Raw genomic sequence first — 14,492 nt, 5'->3', positions numbered from 1 at the left:
TTTAATCTAAAATCGACTGATATACAAGTTCAGTAATATTGACTGATTATATTGTCTAATATGAAAAACTAAGAAAGGGTGTTTGAAACAAAGTAGCAAGACATAATAAACTTGGCAGCTGGGTTTGGGAACTTTATGGGATAGGATGTGTTTCACTATAGGATATGAAAGATTAAACATGGAGTTCGATGAGCAACAAATGGAACGTTTGATAATTGTAGATCTCTGCTGCACCCACACGGGTGACAATTTCAGACCATCCACAGGACAAGCCGTAAATATCATAATTTTGATACTCTACTGCCACAGTTTCCAGTGAAGATGCCAATGCCGGCATCTTTTCCTCCGGTGAAGGCTTCATTTTACGGGGCCTACGCCTAGTGGTTTGCTGCTAAATTTCCGATTCCATAATTGTATGGGTGATGAAGACTAGTGTTGCTGGAAACTGGATCCGGAGGCGATCACTGGCTGAGAAGGAGGAGCTCCAGCTGGCGGTGGTGCGTCGGCGGGCTGCATCCTCCGGGGATCCTGCAAGAAGCTGGTGGCCGGGGTTTCCGGCGCCGGCCCTCCGATGCTTAAGTCCGAGAGGGCTTTTGCGGAGAAAAAGATAGACTGTATGCAGGAGTCAGAGTCAGAAGTTTTTCGGTCCCCACTTTAGAGGAAGAAGTTTCCTTTTTATAGGAGGGATGCCAGGATTACCTGCGATGTGACTGGGCGAATTAATGAGTTACTGTCATGATTGGGCGTAATCATGTGAATTAATGAGTCGCAGTGGGTGACTAGATGTAGTTGAGTGAGTCAACGAGTTGCCGTGGATGGCCTGAGATTTTGAGTAAGCTGGAGGTCCGTGAAGATCGTGCGCATTTAATGGTTGACAGTTGCTCAGAGGGAGACCGCGGGATTGGATCCCGGATGAGGAGGGGATGAGCTTGATTTCTGGAGGAGTGGAGAGGCCTGCTTCACCCTTTGGTCGGGCGCCTCTGAGGTCGGGCGCTTGGCAGTTGGGTGCCTGGAGGTCGGGCGCTTCAAGGTCGGGCGCGCCGAGGTCGGGCGCCTCTGCGGGTTGCTGCCATTGCACCCGTCATCACGTGCCGACGATGCATCCACGTGTTTTGGGGCAGTCCATTTTTCCCCCAACACTACCCTCCGACTTCCGAGTTCGAACCGCTTGCGAGCACGGGCGAAGGAAGTAGTTGTCTTTATTATGCTAGTGGGACCAGGTAGCTTTAAATTGCTCCGCCGTTCCGCGCGCTTCGGGGCGACTTTCGATGAGGGCACGAGGCGACGCCCCTTTGCTTTTCGAGGCGGTTCCGGGCTGCGGACTCATGATGAGGCTCCTGGATCCGACGAAATGCCGCTTTGATTATGCATTTAAAGCATCGGTCCAGGTTAATACGCCGCTTCGATTTTCGGGGCCGACGTGTGGCGCGATCCAGGTGGAAGGCGAGATCTAGCTCTGCCGATCTGGGCTGTCGGAAGGGCCTATATAAACCCTTGACCTAGCCTTAAAGGTTCTTATTTGGCCGTCGCAGCTATTGCCTTCCCCCTCTTCCATTTTCTTCCTCCTTTTTCTTCCAGTCATCGCTTAGTCCTTCCTGGCGGTGCCCTGAGGCAATTCCCGGCGGTCGTTTGGATCTCTCGCTTTTGGCCGGCGGCATTTCCGGCGGAACCCACAGTAGGTCTTCTACCCACATTTGCGCGGAGGGTTTTTGTTTTTCTCTTCCTTCTTTTTTTTTCTTCCTCCTTCTTTGCCTTCCCCTCGGAGATGGGTCACGGTCCGAACGAAGTCGGGTCCAGCTTGACCGAGGAGAAGTTAGAGTTAATCTGCACCCGGTTTTTCCCTCAGCGCGGGTTTCACCTCGAGCCCGCGGGGTCGGAAGACCAGATGACGAAACCTCCTCCAGGTCGGATTGGGGTGTACATAGAGACACTTTGGGCCAGCCTTCGGTTCCCTTTGCACGAGTTTGTGAACAAGCTCTGGTGGCGTACCAACTCGTCCCAGCGCAGCTCGCTCCGAACTCATGGAGGACCATCATCGGATTCTTGTCCCTTTGCCTTGCGCATGGGATATCGACCTCGGTGAACGTTTTCCGCCGGTGCTTCATGCTGAAGTCCAACCCGGCGGATGGGGAATGGCTCTACCTCGCCCTTCGGGGCGGTAGGCCATTTTTCCGAGGCGCCCCTTCTTCCATTCGAGGGTGGAAGGAAAAAATTTTCTTTCTTTCCTCCGAGCGCATATGGAGGTTTGACCCGAAGTGGAGGCAACCCCGGCTCAAGGCCATCAATAAGCTCCCCCAACTTTCGGCGGATGAGCAGAGGGTTCTCGACGCTCTTCATGGCCTCGGGGGAGACATTCTTCTGAACAACCTCCTGAGCGAGGAGGCCCTGGTGAATGTCGGCCTGAGCTCGGCGCGCCCCGAGGGTAAGGGCGGTTGCTCTGCTCCTTCTATGTCTTGTCATTCCTTGTCTTATTTGTTCCTTCTTTTTTATCATCATCTTTTTAGTGCTAATCTGACACTTGAGGTTTTTCTCCTTTTTCAGACATCGCACAAATGGTGACCAGCAGCGCGGCTCTCTTCGCTAGGTATAAGAAGAGGGTGGCTGAGGCCGGCGGGGCTCAGCCCGAGCCCAGGAAGAAGGCCAGGTCGGCCTCAACTTCTGCTCCCGCCGAGGTGGCGGGACCTGAGGCTGGGGCTTCCGGGTTCATCCGGAAGGAAGTTTCGTCCGCCAAGCGCGCAAGCTCGGGCTCTTTAAGGGGGGCGAGAGATTCTGTGGCCCCAGCTTGCCCGACCCCCATCTCCCAGCAACCAGGTCATTAGGTTGTCCGCCTGCGACGCTCGGGTCCCGAGCCGGGTAGCGGTCTCGGGATCCCGAGCTCGTCTCGCCCTTCTATTCCGAGCTCAGCTGGGCCCAGCCTTCCAAGCTAGTCGGGGGCCGGGGGCCGCTTCGAGAGGAGTCCCGACCGCTCGGAACGGTCGATCCGCGAGGGTGATTCGGCCCTCCACGACAGCAACGTTGCACGTAAAATATTTCGCCGGGTGCTGCTCCCAGCCGACCAGGCTGAGTTCGAGGCTGCCGATCTTAGCAGTCTCGTCGATCAGACTTACTGCTCCGCCATCCAGGTAAGTAACCTCCTTGTTTTAATTTTTGCATCTTTTTGAATTCTTGACCTCTGCTCATCTTCACTTTCTTTCTCTACAGCACCTTCATGAAGTCGACATGCTGGTGCTCGTGACGTCTGAGTGGCAGAATAAGGCTCGGAAGAGCCAAAGGGCACAGGAGGAGGCCGAGAAAAAGCTCGGCGAAGCTGAGGCCTCGCAGAGGGAGGCCGTTGCGAGGATGGAGGCCGCCGAGGCCGAGTTGCGGTCAACGGTCGAGCGCCTTGACGAGGAGAAAGCTTCACACGCTCTGGCCAGGTTGGAGCTTCGCGCCTCCGAGGCGCGCCTGGCCAACGCCCGCTTCGAGATCGTCGGCCTCAAGTACGAGGCGGGGGTCTCTCAACTAAAGGTCGAGCAGCTCGAGGCTCGAGATAGAAGGGCGCAAGAGCAAGCCCAGAACACGGTGCAACTCTTCCGGGAGTCGGAAGAGTTCCGCGATTTGATGGACGAGGAGGCCGTGGACGGGTTCATCCGCGGCTTTGAGGACTTCCGGAGGCAAATGCAGAAGTTTTGCCCCTAGCTCGACCTCAAAGGTATCCGGCCCAACATGGGGATTGCCGACGATGAGAGCAAGCTCGGAAGTTCCGACGGTGGGTCCGGCAGCGCGCTTGCAAGTCCTGAGGCCGAGTGGGAGGCTGTTGGGGCCGGGACTGAGCGGACGAGCAGACGACTCAGGAGGCTCTCCCTGGAGAGGCTGCCGAAGGCGCTGCTGAGGAGGTGCCCGAAGCTACTCCCGGGGCCATCGGCGGAGCCCCGACTGAGGCCACTACGGATGATCCTAAAGCAACTCCTGCTGGGAATCCCGACGTGATCGTCGTAGATGGCCCCGAGGTCAATGCTGCTCCTTCTGCTGCTCCCTAGGGCCTAGTTTTTTTTTCTTTTTTCTTCTTTTTGTAAATGAGGTCGGCCTCCACGGCCACTGTACAACCAGATGGGTCGGCCTCGAACTCCAACTTTGTGCTTAGCCTTCGGGCTTTCAATCAATGAAAAATTTTCTTTCCAAATTCTGCTGTGTATTTGTGCTTGTTTCCATTTGCATAGTTGATAGACCTTTATCTTGGTTGCTTGAGTTGAACTCTTGTTCGGCAAATTTTTATTAAGTCTCCGTGCTCGGCTTCCGGAAAAACCTGTTAGACCCTTAGGCTTCGACTCCGGTAGAATCCGCCAAGTATTTAGGCTTAACTTCCGGAGAAATTCCGCCAAGACTTAGGCTCGGCTTCCGGAAAGGCCTTTGAGCTCAGACTCAATAGCAGCGTAGGCCGAGGCTGAGCTGCCGTCGGAGCGTACATGCTCTTTGATCTCGAACTTGGTCGAGGCGCAGCTAGGCAGGACTTGAAATGGGGTTCACGGCCAATGTGACTGGGTATCCTCGAGCTTGGCCGGAACATCATCAGGTAGAGCTCGAGGTCGTCGTAGCAGGTTATCTCGAACCAGGTTGAGGCGTACGAACAGGGCCGGGCTTCCGAGCCTGGTCGGAAGACCGTATGCAAGGCCGAGGGAGCTTGGGCTCGCGGTCGGCTCTGCGGGGCATCCCGACCTCGGTCGGGGGATCCCGAGCCCGGTCGAGGCCTTATCGGAGATACACGTAGGAGGCGAGCCTCGTCCGTTGATCGTTCTGTAATGTAACCAGGTAAATATAGAGAGATGTATGCGCCCAATAGGGTATACCTCTCGTGTAGCTTGTGCTAAGTGTCTCAGGTCGAGCTAAGCGACTCCGCTCCGAGGTCAACTTCAGCAGCCTTCTTTGGCTTGTGGTCGACATGGCAAAGTGTCCCCATTCAGATCGGGGCGTGTTGTCGTAGGAGGTGTTGAATGATGTCCGACCTTAATCGGGAAATCATGTGCGAGGTCGAGGGAGTCTGGGCTCGCGGTCGACTCTGCGATACTTTTCGAGGTCGAGGGAGACTTAGCTCGCGGTCGACTCAGTGGGGCATCCCGACTTTAGTCGGGGGATCATGCGCAAGGTCGAGGAAGCCTGGGCTCGCGGTAGACTCTGCGATGTTTCCCGAGGTCGAGGGAGACTTGACTCGCGGTCGACTCAGCGGGGCATCCCAATCTTAGTCGGAGGATCATGCGCGAGGTCGAGGGAGTCTGGGCTCGCGGTCGACTCTGCGATGCTTTCCGAGGTCGAGGAAGACTTGGCTCGCGCATGATCCTCCCCTGTTCCATGTCCAAAAAAAATAGGGTCATCCCAAGACTTCCCAGCCGACCATCATGGCTCACGATTCTCTTCTTCCTTATCATCTCCAACTAAAATCCTTTCTCCCAAATAAATCCCAGCCGCTCGTATTCAGCCTCATCCTCTTCTCCGGATCAAGTCCAACAAATCTCACACGGTATACTCCCTGTTACCAACCGTATGCGTCTTCCTCGTTTCTGGATCTCCTCCCAGCAGCAAACAACATCATCCAGCTTCCTCCCACGAACAGAATTCATCCACGTACGAGTTCCCTAGCCGTGAACACAGCCAACGGAAACATCCCCGAGCTCCAAGGATGAGCATTCAAGCCGTTCACAGCTCTAAATCCTCTGTTCAACTGCCGGCCATCCTGATCCACGGGATAAGTTCAAATCATCATCCACATCCTCCTGCGTCCAGCTCTCACCAACGGATTGCTCACAGCCTCCTTCATCCATGGGATAAGCTCCAATCCAGCTAAAGCCTCATCCATTCTGGGATCCGCTGCATATGAAGTCTCGCTTCAAAGCTCCTTCCACGGTAATCCTTATCCCCTGCTTCAGCGGAACAGAGGCCGAGTCCTCCCTTATCCACAGATTCATCCCAACACCTTCCGTCACCTGTTCTTCCTTCACAAATCCGAACCAAATGCATAGCATCCACCGATCCCAGTTCCTCCCAACCGAACTCCTAGATTTCCTATCCTCTCGTTCCAGATCAACCCCATTCAACTGTGCCCGTGGAACATCCCCTGTTTTCCAACCGTGGACAGCATCCTCAACGTCCCAGCTATCTTCCGTTCCCAACATCTTCATCTCCGCGTCATCACAGATTATCCCACGTTCCATTCTTTCTTCCCCTGCTTTAAAACAAAATCCCCTGCATCTCGGATTACATCCTTATTTCGTAACTTCATCTACATCATCCCCTGTTACGTGTATCTCCCGTTCATGTTCATCCTCATCCTTCCCACGCTCACATCCAAACTGCCCACAAAACAGAGTCCAGCTCCCCCTCGCGCCTGTTCCCATCTTCTTCCGGATTCCTCCCATCCGCGTGTCTTCCCTCTTCCGAACCAAGCCATCAGCCGAGATCCCAACGTCTCCTCTTCATCTGCGGATGTCTCCAACCGTTCATCCCGCAGCCAGTTACCACCTATCTCTCCGTGATATAATCCGTGTCCCTCCCGCGTCTGAGATACTCTCCACATCCAAATCCCAAGCCTCACAATCTCAGCTGCTCACCCGCATGCATCCCGTGCATCACGGATCGTTCTCCCATCCGGATCAGAGCCAGCAGCATATCTTTCGCATTCAAGGATCAAGGATTCGACCTTATCCCGCAGCCATTGATCCTTATCTACACTCGGAATAGGAAGGTGGGCAGTCTAATTAAAGGAGTCGGACGTGAAGACCAAGGCATTCTTCTTCCCCATGGTGGGCTTCTCCCATCAACTAATCTCCTCAGAAGCCAAGTTCCCACGGGAAGAAAAGAAATAAAAGGAGAGATAATAGTTTGGGTATTATGGGAATTACTTCCCACGAAAAAAAAAAAAGAAATGAAATGATAAGAGGAGAATCGCCGAAGGGAGAGAAGGAAGAAATAGAAGCCCGCTGCTGTGCCACTGCTGCTGTCGCCCACGACTCCATGGAAGGTTGATCTTCTCTCTAGGGCCGGATGCAGCCCTAACAAAGGGACACGGGTTTTATATTTTATTTTATATTCTTGGGGTTGTGTGAACTTATTGTTTTCAATGGATATCTTCTTTTGAATCATATTTAATTTCTGTGATTTTAAGTATGATGTTCGTACAATTGTTCTTCATGATCACTAAGTAAATATAAGATAGTCCATGCTTAGGGAAGATGCAGTGTCCTGCCACATTAGTTTAGGGTAGACATTTCATGTCAACTGAAGATGGATTATTTTCAAATTACTTTTGTGAATTTCTATTTAAATGCTTATTAGGCTTGTAGCCAATTTGCATGTTAATCCAAGAATAGATTAAAATACAAATAATCCTTGTTCCAATGTTAGTGGTGAATTCTTTGCCCTAGGTTCCTCCAAACTGATATCATTTTAATTGCATTTCTTATTAAATTGCTTAGTTTAATAGACTTCACAAATTTTTTTTTTCAAATATTTTTTTAAGAAAACAACTGTACCCCAATCCCTGTGGATCGATATCCGTAATCACTATCCTGCCAGATACGTGCTATTGCGTGGTCTTTAAACTTGACTATCAAAGACCCCTGGGGGCTTCACTGATAATACATCCTGAGATTTTTGGAGTTCTAGCTTTGGGAAATGAGGGTCCCTTCAAGAGACTCCAATTTGTATGCTCCGGGCCGCTGGACTCGAGCAACCTGGTATGGCCCCTCCAAATTTGAGGCGAACTTCTCTTGCTTAGTAGGTTGAGAGGCTTCAGTTTTTCTCAGGATGAGATCTCCCACCTTGAAGAGCTTGACCTTTACCATGGAGTTGTAGTACTGCGCCACTTTCTGTTGGCATCTCGCCATGCGGACTCGAGCGGCCTCCCTCGTCTTCTCGACGAGGTCCAAGTTGCTTCTAAGCTGAGATGAGTTGGAGGCTTCATCATAGTTCCCCACCCTTAGTGATGGAAGTCCGATCTCCAAGGGGATGACGGCTTTCGTTCCGTAGGCCAGGTTGAAGGGGGTCTCGCCGGTGGGGAGTCGGAACGTAGTCCTGTAGGTCCAGAGAACATTGTAGAGATCTTCGACCCATTGCCCTTTGGCTCGGTCGAGTCTGGCTTTGAGTTCTTGGAGAATGGTGCGGTTCGTCACCTCGGTTTCTCCATTCATCCGTAGATGAATGACCGAGGTGAAACGACGGTCGATGACGAGCTCGGAGCAGAACTTTCTGAAGTGGACTTTGTCGAACTGGCAATCGTTGTTGGATATGAGGATGCGGGGGAGTCCGAATCTGTAGATTATTGATTTTCAGACGAAGTCTCGCATCTTGGCTCAGATATTTGAGCCACCGGTTCAGTTTCGACCCACTTGGTGAAGTAGTCGATGGAGATAATAAGGAACTTTCTCTGCCCGGTGGCTTGGAGAAAAGGTCCCAAGATATCAATCCCCCATTGGGCAAATAGTCAGGGGGCGTTGATCGAGGTCAGTGGGACTGAGGGTCGGTGCTGAATGTTGGCGTTCTGCTGACACCGATCGCACCTTTGGACAAAGTATGATGCGTCTTTTGGAGCGGAGGCCAATAATGTCCTTGGCGTAGAATCTTGTGGGCCAGGGCCCGGCCTCCTAGGTGATTTTTGTAGATTTCTTCATGAACTTCTCGCATGGCATAATCCGCCTCTAAAGGACAGAGGCATTTGAGGAAAGGAGAGGTGAATGACCTACGTTAGAGCTTGCCTTCGTATAAGATATATCGGGAGGCCGGACGCTTAGTTCGGCGGGCTTCGAGCTCATCATCGGGGAGGACTTCGTTCTGCAAGTAGCTGATGAACACATCCATCCAACTCGGCTCGGTCTCGATGCAGAGGACTGGCTCGGGCTCCTCGGTGCTGGGCACTTGGAGGTACTCAAGTGTCGTGGTTTTCGGGAGCTCACTCATGCGAGAAGTCGCACGGTCGGGCGCCTCGAGGTCGGGCGCGCCGAGATCGGGCGCCTCGAGGTCGGGCGCGCCGAAATCGGGCGCCTCTGCAGGTTGCTGCCGTTGCACCTGTCATCACGTGTCGACGATGCATCCACGTGTTTTGGAGCAGTCTATTTTTCCCCCAACAACTAGCAAGTTTGTCGAAGCTTCTTGAATAATCTAGTCATCTTTTTGTATTTTTCTGATCAGAAGTCCTTAGTCCTAATCATCCATTGGTCTTGTGTTCTCACTCGTATTGTGTTCTTTTCGGTACCCTCACGTGAAGCGCTAGTTAGGTGGCTGAGCCGGTCAAGTGGATCTGGCCCAGTCTAGATCTCACACATTAATCTTGTGACTCTTCTGTTCTTGAACATAAAATTTTGTTAACAAATTGATCTTAGAAAAAGGAATTAGCCATCTCTTTTTACAATTGCCAGCGCTATGATGTACGGGCATTGAGTGCTAGCAATTTTGGAAAAATCCATGAGTAAGGTCATGCCATCCATTTGGCTTGCAAATTAGTCATGCTGTTGTTTATAAAAATCTACACGGAAATATTTTATTATTTTACTTTTGAGTACTGAAGGGAAGATTCACTAAAAATAAATTTTACAATTTCAAATCTTGAACGTGATGCGGAGGCATTGACAAATTGTTCAGTCTACTTTTTTTTAAAAAAAAAATTAAATAACTGATACGACTTTCCCATTTCTTTCTTAAACAATATGTGTTACATTATTTTATGCTTATATATCTTTCTAGGAGATTATTATGTTACTTAAGCATTGCTTATTTTAGATGAATCTAATTAAATATATAAGTAGTTGGTAAGCTTTCTATGTATTAGACTTGTTTAAATTTTTTGGATGTGTTTGTGGAGGTGATAAAGCCTGACCAAACATTAAATATTAAATTTTGATTAGAGAAAAATTATTGAGCTGGTGCATGAGCGGTGCCGGAAAGCAGCATTCTATATCCTACTTTGACCGCTCCGTGTTCTTGGTGGATCCTGTTTGTGCCATCGTGCGATTGGCCCGCCATTTTTGACCATTTTTGACGCCAGAAATGTACATATGGGCATTAGACCAAGTTGGGGCATGAAAAAATTGTATCGTCGCAAGACTAGGTCCGTGACGTCCGTCCAAGTTGCAATTAGACTAGTCGTGCAACGAAACTATCAACTCTAAGCACGGCTGTACCCTTCAAGTGACTAATTCCCAACGAACAATTTCTTGACGACGCTACAACTCCCTTGTCTTTCTACCGCTCAAGAAATCTAGCTTGGCGAGCCTCCTACCCTTCCCGAGCAAATGGCTCTCTGCAAGTCTGGTTCTCTCCGCATCTTAGTTCTCCTCTTTCAGTTGCTAACCGTCCTGATCCCCGTTGCAAGCCCACTCTATTTCAACTTCGCTGGCATTGATCTCGACAAACCAAACATAAGCTTCTCTGGCGACGCCTACTTTAACGTCAGAAACGTCCAACTGACCAAGAACCAGGCGGGGAATGGGGCTAACCTTACCCATAGCGTTGGAAGAGCCACATATTCCAAACCGGTGCCTCTCTGGGACAAAGCTTCAGGAACGCTTGCCAACTTCACAACAAATTTCACATTCGCTATCGACGGCTTAGGAAAAAATTATAGTGCCGATGGGCTTGCCTTCTTCCTCTCACCCATCACTTCTAAGGCTCCACCGGATTCAGCCGGTGCGGGTCTTGGACTATTTTCAAGTTCTGGCAACGAAACAGAGGAGAGCAAGGTCGTGGCTGTCGAATTTGATAGCTACAAGAACCTTGCTGTCAAGGATACGAGCGACAACCATGTGGGCATCGACATATGGTCGATCATTTCCAAAAACCAAGTGAACATGTATCCTAGCATCAGAACGAATTCACAGTTCAATGCATCCGTTAGTTACGATGCTGTTGCTCAAAATTTGAGCGTCTTCCTCATTAATGCTTCAAATCCTCTGAGGAATTGGAGCCTGTTTTATGGTGTGGACTTGCGGAAATACCTGCCTGAGAACGTAACCATTGGTTTCTCAGCTTCCACCGGGGACGATTACGAGACGCATAGCATCTATTCCTGGGAGTTCAATTCCTCCAATTTGGGTTCTCAAGATCTTGCTCCCAGCCCTGGACCTACTCCAACTAATGAAACTTTCGAAGCCAAGAAAAGGAGTAAGATGAGCCTAGTCGTGGGGCTTGCTGTTGGTATTGGGATCTTGCTATGTGGGTTGGGTTTGTTGTGGTCCGTAGTATGGCGTAAGAGGGCCAGGGGAGGGATGGAAGCACAAGAAGAAGAAGAAGAAGAAGAGATGGCTCTTGAATTGTCCCTCAATAATGCATTCGAGAGAGGTGGCGGCCCTAGGAAATTTTCTTATACTGCACTCGCGATTGCAACCAGAAATTTTGTTAGGGAGGCAAAGCTTGGGGAAGGAGGTTTCGGGGAGGTTTACATGGGCATGTTGGATGATACAAAGCAAGAAGTGGCGATCAAGAGGATTTCTAGAGATTCTAAGCAAGGGAAGAAGGAGTATATCTCAGAAGTCACGATTATAAGCCGGGTGCGGCATCGCAATCTTGTGCAGCTCATCGGCTACTGCCATCAAAAAGGCGATTTATTGCTTGTCTACGAGTACATGCCGAACAAAAGCCTCGATCGGCATCTATACAGCGAGGAGAGACTGCTAACATGGCCCGAGAGGTACCGGATCGCATTCGGCTTGGCCTCGGCACTTCTCTATCTTCACGAAGAGTGGGAGCAGTGTGTGGTCCATAGAGATGTCAAGCCAAGCAACGTGATGTTGGATTCAGGATTCAATGCTAAACTCGGTGATTTTGGGCTAGCAAGGCTTGTGGATCATGACAGTAACATGCAAACAACGGTTATGGCTGGGACGAGGGGATACATCGCACCTGAATATGCTACCACAGGTAAGTAATATTATAATTCTAGCTGCACTTTGAAGGCTCTCTGAATGGATGCTTTTCTGATGAAATTTATAGAAAGAGATTTTATTCATGCTAGGTAGAGCTGAATTGCTGACTGTGGCTTGGCCTAGACCAAGGAAAATGCTCTTTGAGCCCATGGCAACCCTGCGGTCTAGGCCTACGTCCATCATCAGCTCTGCTATAAGGTACAGTGATAGACCAATCACTGCTATCCCATTTTTATCAATAGCCAGGCTTGATTTTGGCTTGCAAAGAATATTCTAATAGTCCGATTTGCAGAAAATTTTACCATCAATCTTCTTGCCCTATTGTATCTGAAGAAAAAATAAAACACCTCTACTTGCATGTTAGGAAGTTAAAATTCAGCCGAACTTATGTGTTGTGACTGATGTTCATTAGGCATAGATATATTCCTACCCACAAATTCATTGGGGTAAACAAGTTTCTTTAGTCAAGCTTGTCTAACCCAATAGTGAATTGGTCCAGCCTATACAAAAGGCTATTGATTGCTCAAACTAAATATCCACCCTGGAGGCTTACTCCATCAACCGCTACACTCAAGAATAAACCCAAGCTAGCCTGGCTCAATATGAAAGTGCTTTATGACAATATCAAGTCTGGATCATAGTTGTCTTGTTTAGTTGGGTCTGCATTGTTTTAATTAACTTGAAATTAACGGTGATAAATATAAATTAATTTTTGCTAATTGAAATGCATCATACTATTTTACAGGAAAAGCTAGCAAAGAATCAGATGTATACAGCTTTGGAGTTGTTGTGCTAGAAATTGCATGTGGTAGAAAACCAATTGATTTAAAAGAGAAGCAAGACAAGGTGAATTTGGTAGAATGGGTTTGGGAGCTTTATGGAAAAAACATGTGTTTTACGGCAGTGGATAAAAGGTTAAAGATGGAATTCGATGAGAAACAAATGGAACGCTTCATGATTGTAGGGTTGTGGTGTGCCTATCCAGATTACAACCTGAGACCGACAATAAGACAAGCAATTAACGTTCTCAAATTTGATGCTCCACTACCCGATCTGCCACCCAAGATGCCTGTAGCAATGTATTTTCCTCCAATGGATATTTCCAACTTTATCTCCGCATCATCATCATCCGGCGGACCTTCAGTTAGTAGCTACTCCTCAAGCTCCAACTCAAACATTCGCAGAAGTTATTTTGAGTAAGAAATTAAAACAGGTTTTAAAGATTGAGCTTTTTTTTTCTAGGAGGTTTGATATATTATGTTTATCATGTAACATGGTGAGGAAATTGCTTCTCCATGCTATCATGTGTTCTTTACTATCAATTTTCCAAACTTTGTGATGCTTTTTTACCCAATTTACTGCTCAAGATGCCTATAACATTGTCACAAGTCATCTTTTACACTGCTGGCGGTGCTTCATGCAAAAGATATGTTAAACTATGCTATTGATGATCATCGACATCTCAATGCAAGTCCATTATTTTTTCCTCTGCATAATGATGCGTAGTATATATATCATTATGCTAACATTTGTTTTCACAGGAAACAAATATGTCTGCATATGTTACATGAAAAATGTTTTCAAGCATGTGTGCCCAACAACTATATACACTAAAACTATTGTTAAAGGGATGCAAAGGCAAAGAAAAAATTGTGCTTGTGTCTCCTTTAACCAAGCACATGATTGAATGGTAAGAATTGATGCAGTGCTTTTTATATATGCCTTCCCTACATCTCAATAACAAATCATATAACACATACTGGCAAGTCATCTCTGCATATAAAATCCATGTTTGAAGCACCTCATGTCGTTGAAGGAGAAATTCTTTTCTTGGGTTCACAAAAATATATGTACTAAATCTCAAATAAATGACCCAAGAATTGGTTGATCTTCATCCGTATCGTCACCTGAATCCATGTATTTAGCACTAGATCATCAACTTCTGGACATAGTTCTCAGAATTTGTAATAACAAGTAGATACATGAAAGCTTAAACTTGATATTTCTGAACAATTCTTGTTTATGCATCGTCAGGTTTCTCATCCCATGTTTCAGAAACTATTCCTTGTTCACCTCCTAAAATTCATAGATACTACATTACCTTATAAGCTTTTATCCTTTTTTCCCCCAAACGGATTTATTGTTTGTTCACATGGTCGATCTACCATCATCATTAAAAATACAGCAGAGACTGACTTGAAGTCTTGAAGAGGATAACACCAGAAAGAAAATAACTTGTCTATGATGAATTCTTTACTCAGTTATCTATTTTAGGAATTTCTGAGGACTTCTGTGAGCAGAGGTTGCCCAAAATTTGAATGGTATGAGGGTTTCTATGCATCATTGAGGTGGTTGAGGATTTTTTTCTCAAGAAGATTCTTGTGTTCCTCTCATTCCAAATTTGCCAACGTAGTGCCAGAATGAGATGATCCAAACATCCCTGTCCCCCATATTACAAATAGACTAGACCTGAAACTACTACTGTACGCACTTTGAGATCGCTTCTGCCTTTGTGAATTCCACCCTCTGCAAATATTCATTCTATTAATAAAGTTGGGAGAAGTGGCTCACTTCCTCCATTTTCTCTCAAAAAAGATATATTTTAGA

At 48.1% G+C, this 14,492-nt stretch overlaps 2 protein-coding genes across 2 annotated transcripts; both read left to right on the top strand.

The window, feature by feature from the left end:
• Positions 1 to 2,103: 2,103 nt before the first annotated feature.
• On the top strand, positions 2,104 to 4,162 carry LOC148714535 (uncharacterized). Its single transcript, XM_089929329.1, has 4 exons — positions 2,104 to 2,422; positions 2,542 to 2,735; positions 2,928 to 3,122; positions 3,202 to 4,162. The coding sequence occupies exons 1-4, from the start codon at positions 2,104 to 2,106 to the stop codon at positions 3,676 to 3,678; spliced, it is 1,185 nt and encodes a 394-aa protein (XP_089785455.1). The 3' UTR covers positions 3,679 to 4,162.
• A 1,079-nt stretch (positions 4,163 to 5,241) lies between these two features.
• Positions 5,242 to 13,273, top strand: LOC103722628 (L-type lectin-domain containing receptor kinase IX.1-like). Its single transcript, XM_026810588.4, has 2 exons — positions 5,242 to 11,880; positions 12,631 to 13,273. Exons 1-2 carry the CDS (start codon positions 10,257 to 10,259, stop codon positions 13,083 to 13,085), a joined length of 2,079 nt encoding a protein of 692 aa, XP_026666389.4. The 5' UTR covers positions 5,242 to 10,256; the 3' UTR covers positions 13,086 to 13,273.
• The last annotated feature ends 1,219 nt before the right edge of the window (positions 13,274 to 14,492 follow it).

The sequence above is a fragment of the Phoenix dactylifera genome, chromosome 2 (genome assembly GCF_051530095.1).
Source record: "Phoenix dactylifera cultivar Ajwa chromosome 2, Ajwa_hap1_PhDact_Kaust_v1.1, whole genome shotgun sequence".
In the NCBI taxonomy this organism is placed as follows: Eukaryota; Viridiplantae; Streptophyta; class Magnoliopsida; order Arecales; family Arecaceae; genus Phoenix; species Phoenix dactylifera.
Note: the sequence above shows the minus strand (reverse complement) of the source record. Positions and strands in the feature narration are given on the sequence as shown.

What these genes read in the sequence shown, in the direction of transcription:
- LOC103722628 (XM_026810588.4), top strand. Translation starts at nt 10,257, where the DNA reads ATGGCTCTCTGCAAGTCTGGTTCTCTCCGCATCTTAGTTCTCCTCTTT. An exon ending in ACCTGAATATGCTACCACAG is followed by an intron (nt 11,881 to 12,630) that starts GTAAGTAATATT and finishes ACTATTTTACAG; the next exon opens with GAAAAGCTAGCAAAGAATCA.
- LOC148714535 (XM_089929329.1), top strand. Translation starts at nt 2,104, where the DNA reads ATGCTGAAGTCCAACCCGGCGGATGGGGAATGGCTCTACCTCGCCCTT. An exon ending in GAGCTCGGCGCGCCCCGAGG is followed by an intron (nt 2,423 to 2,541) that starts GTAAGGGCGGTT and finishes CTCCTTTTTCAG; the next exon opens with ACATCGCACAAATGGTGACC. An exon ending in CTTACTGCTCCGCCATCCAG is followed by an intron (nt 3,123 to 3,201) that starts GTAAGTAACCTC and finishes CTTTCTCTACAG; the next exon opens with CACCTTCATGAAGTCGACAT.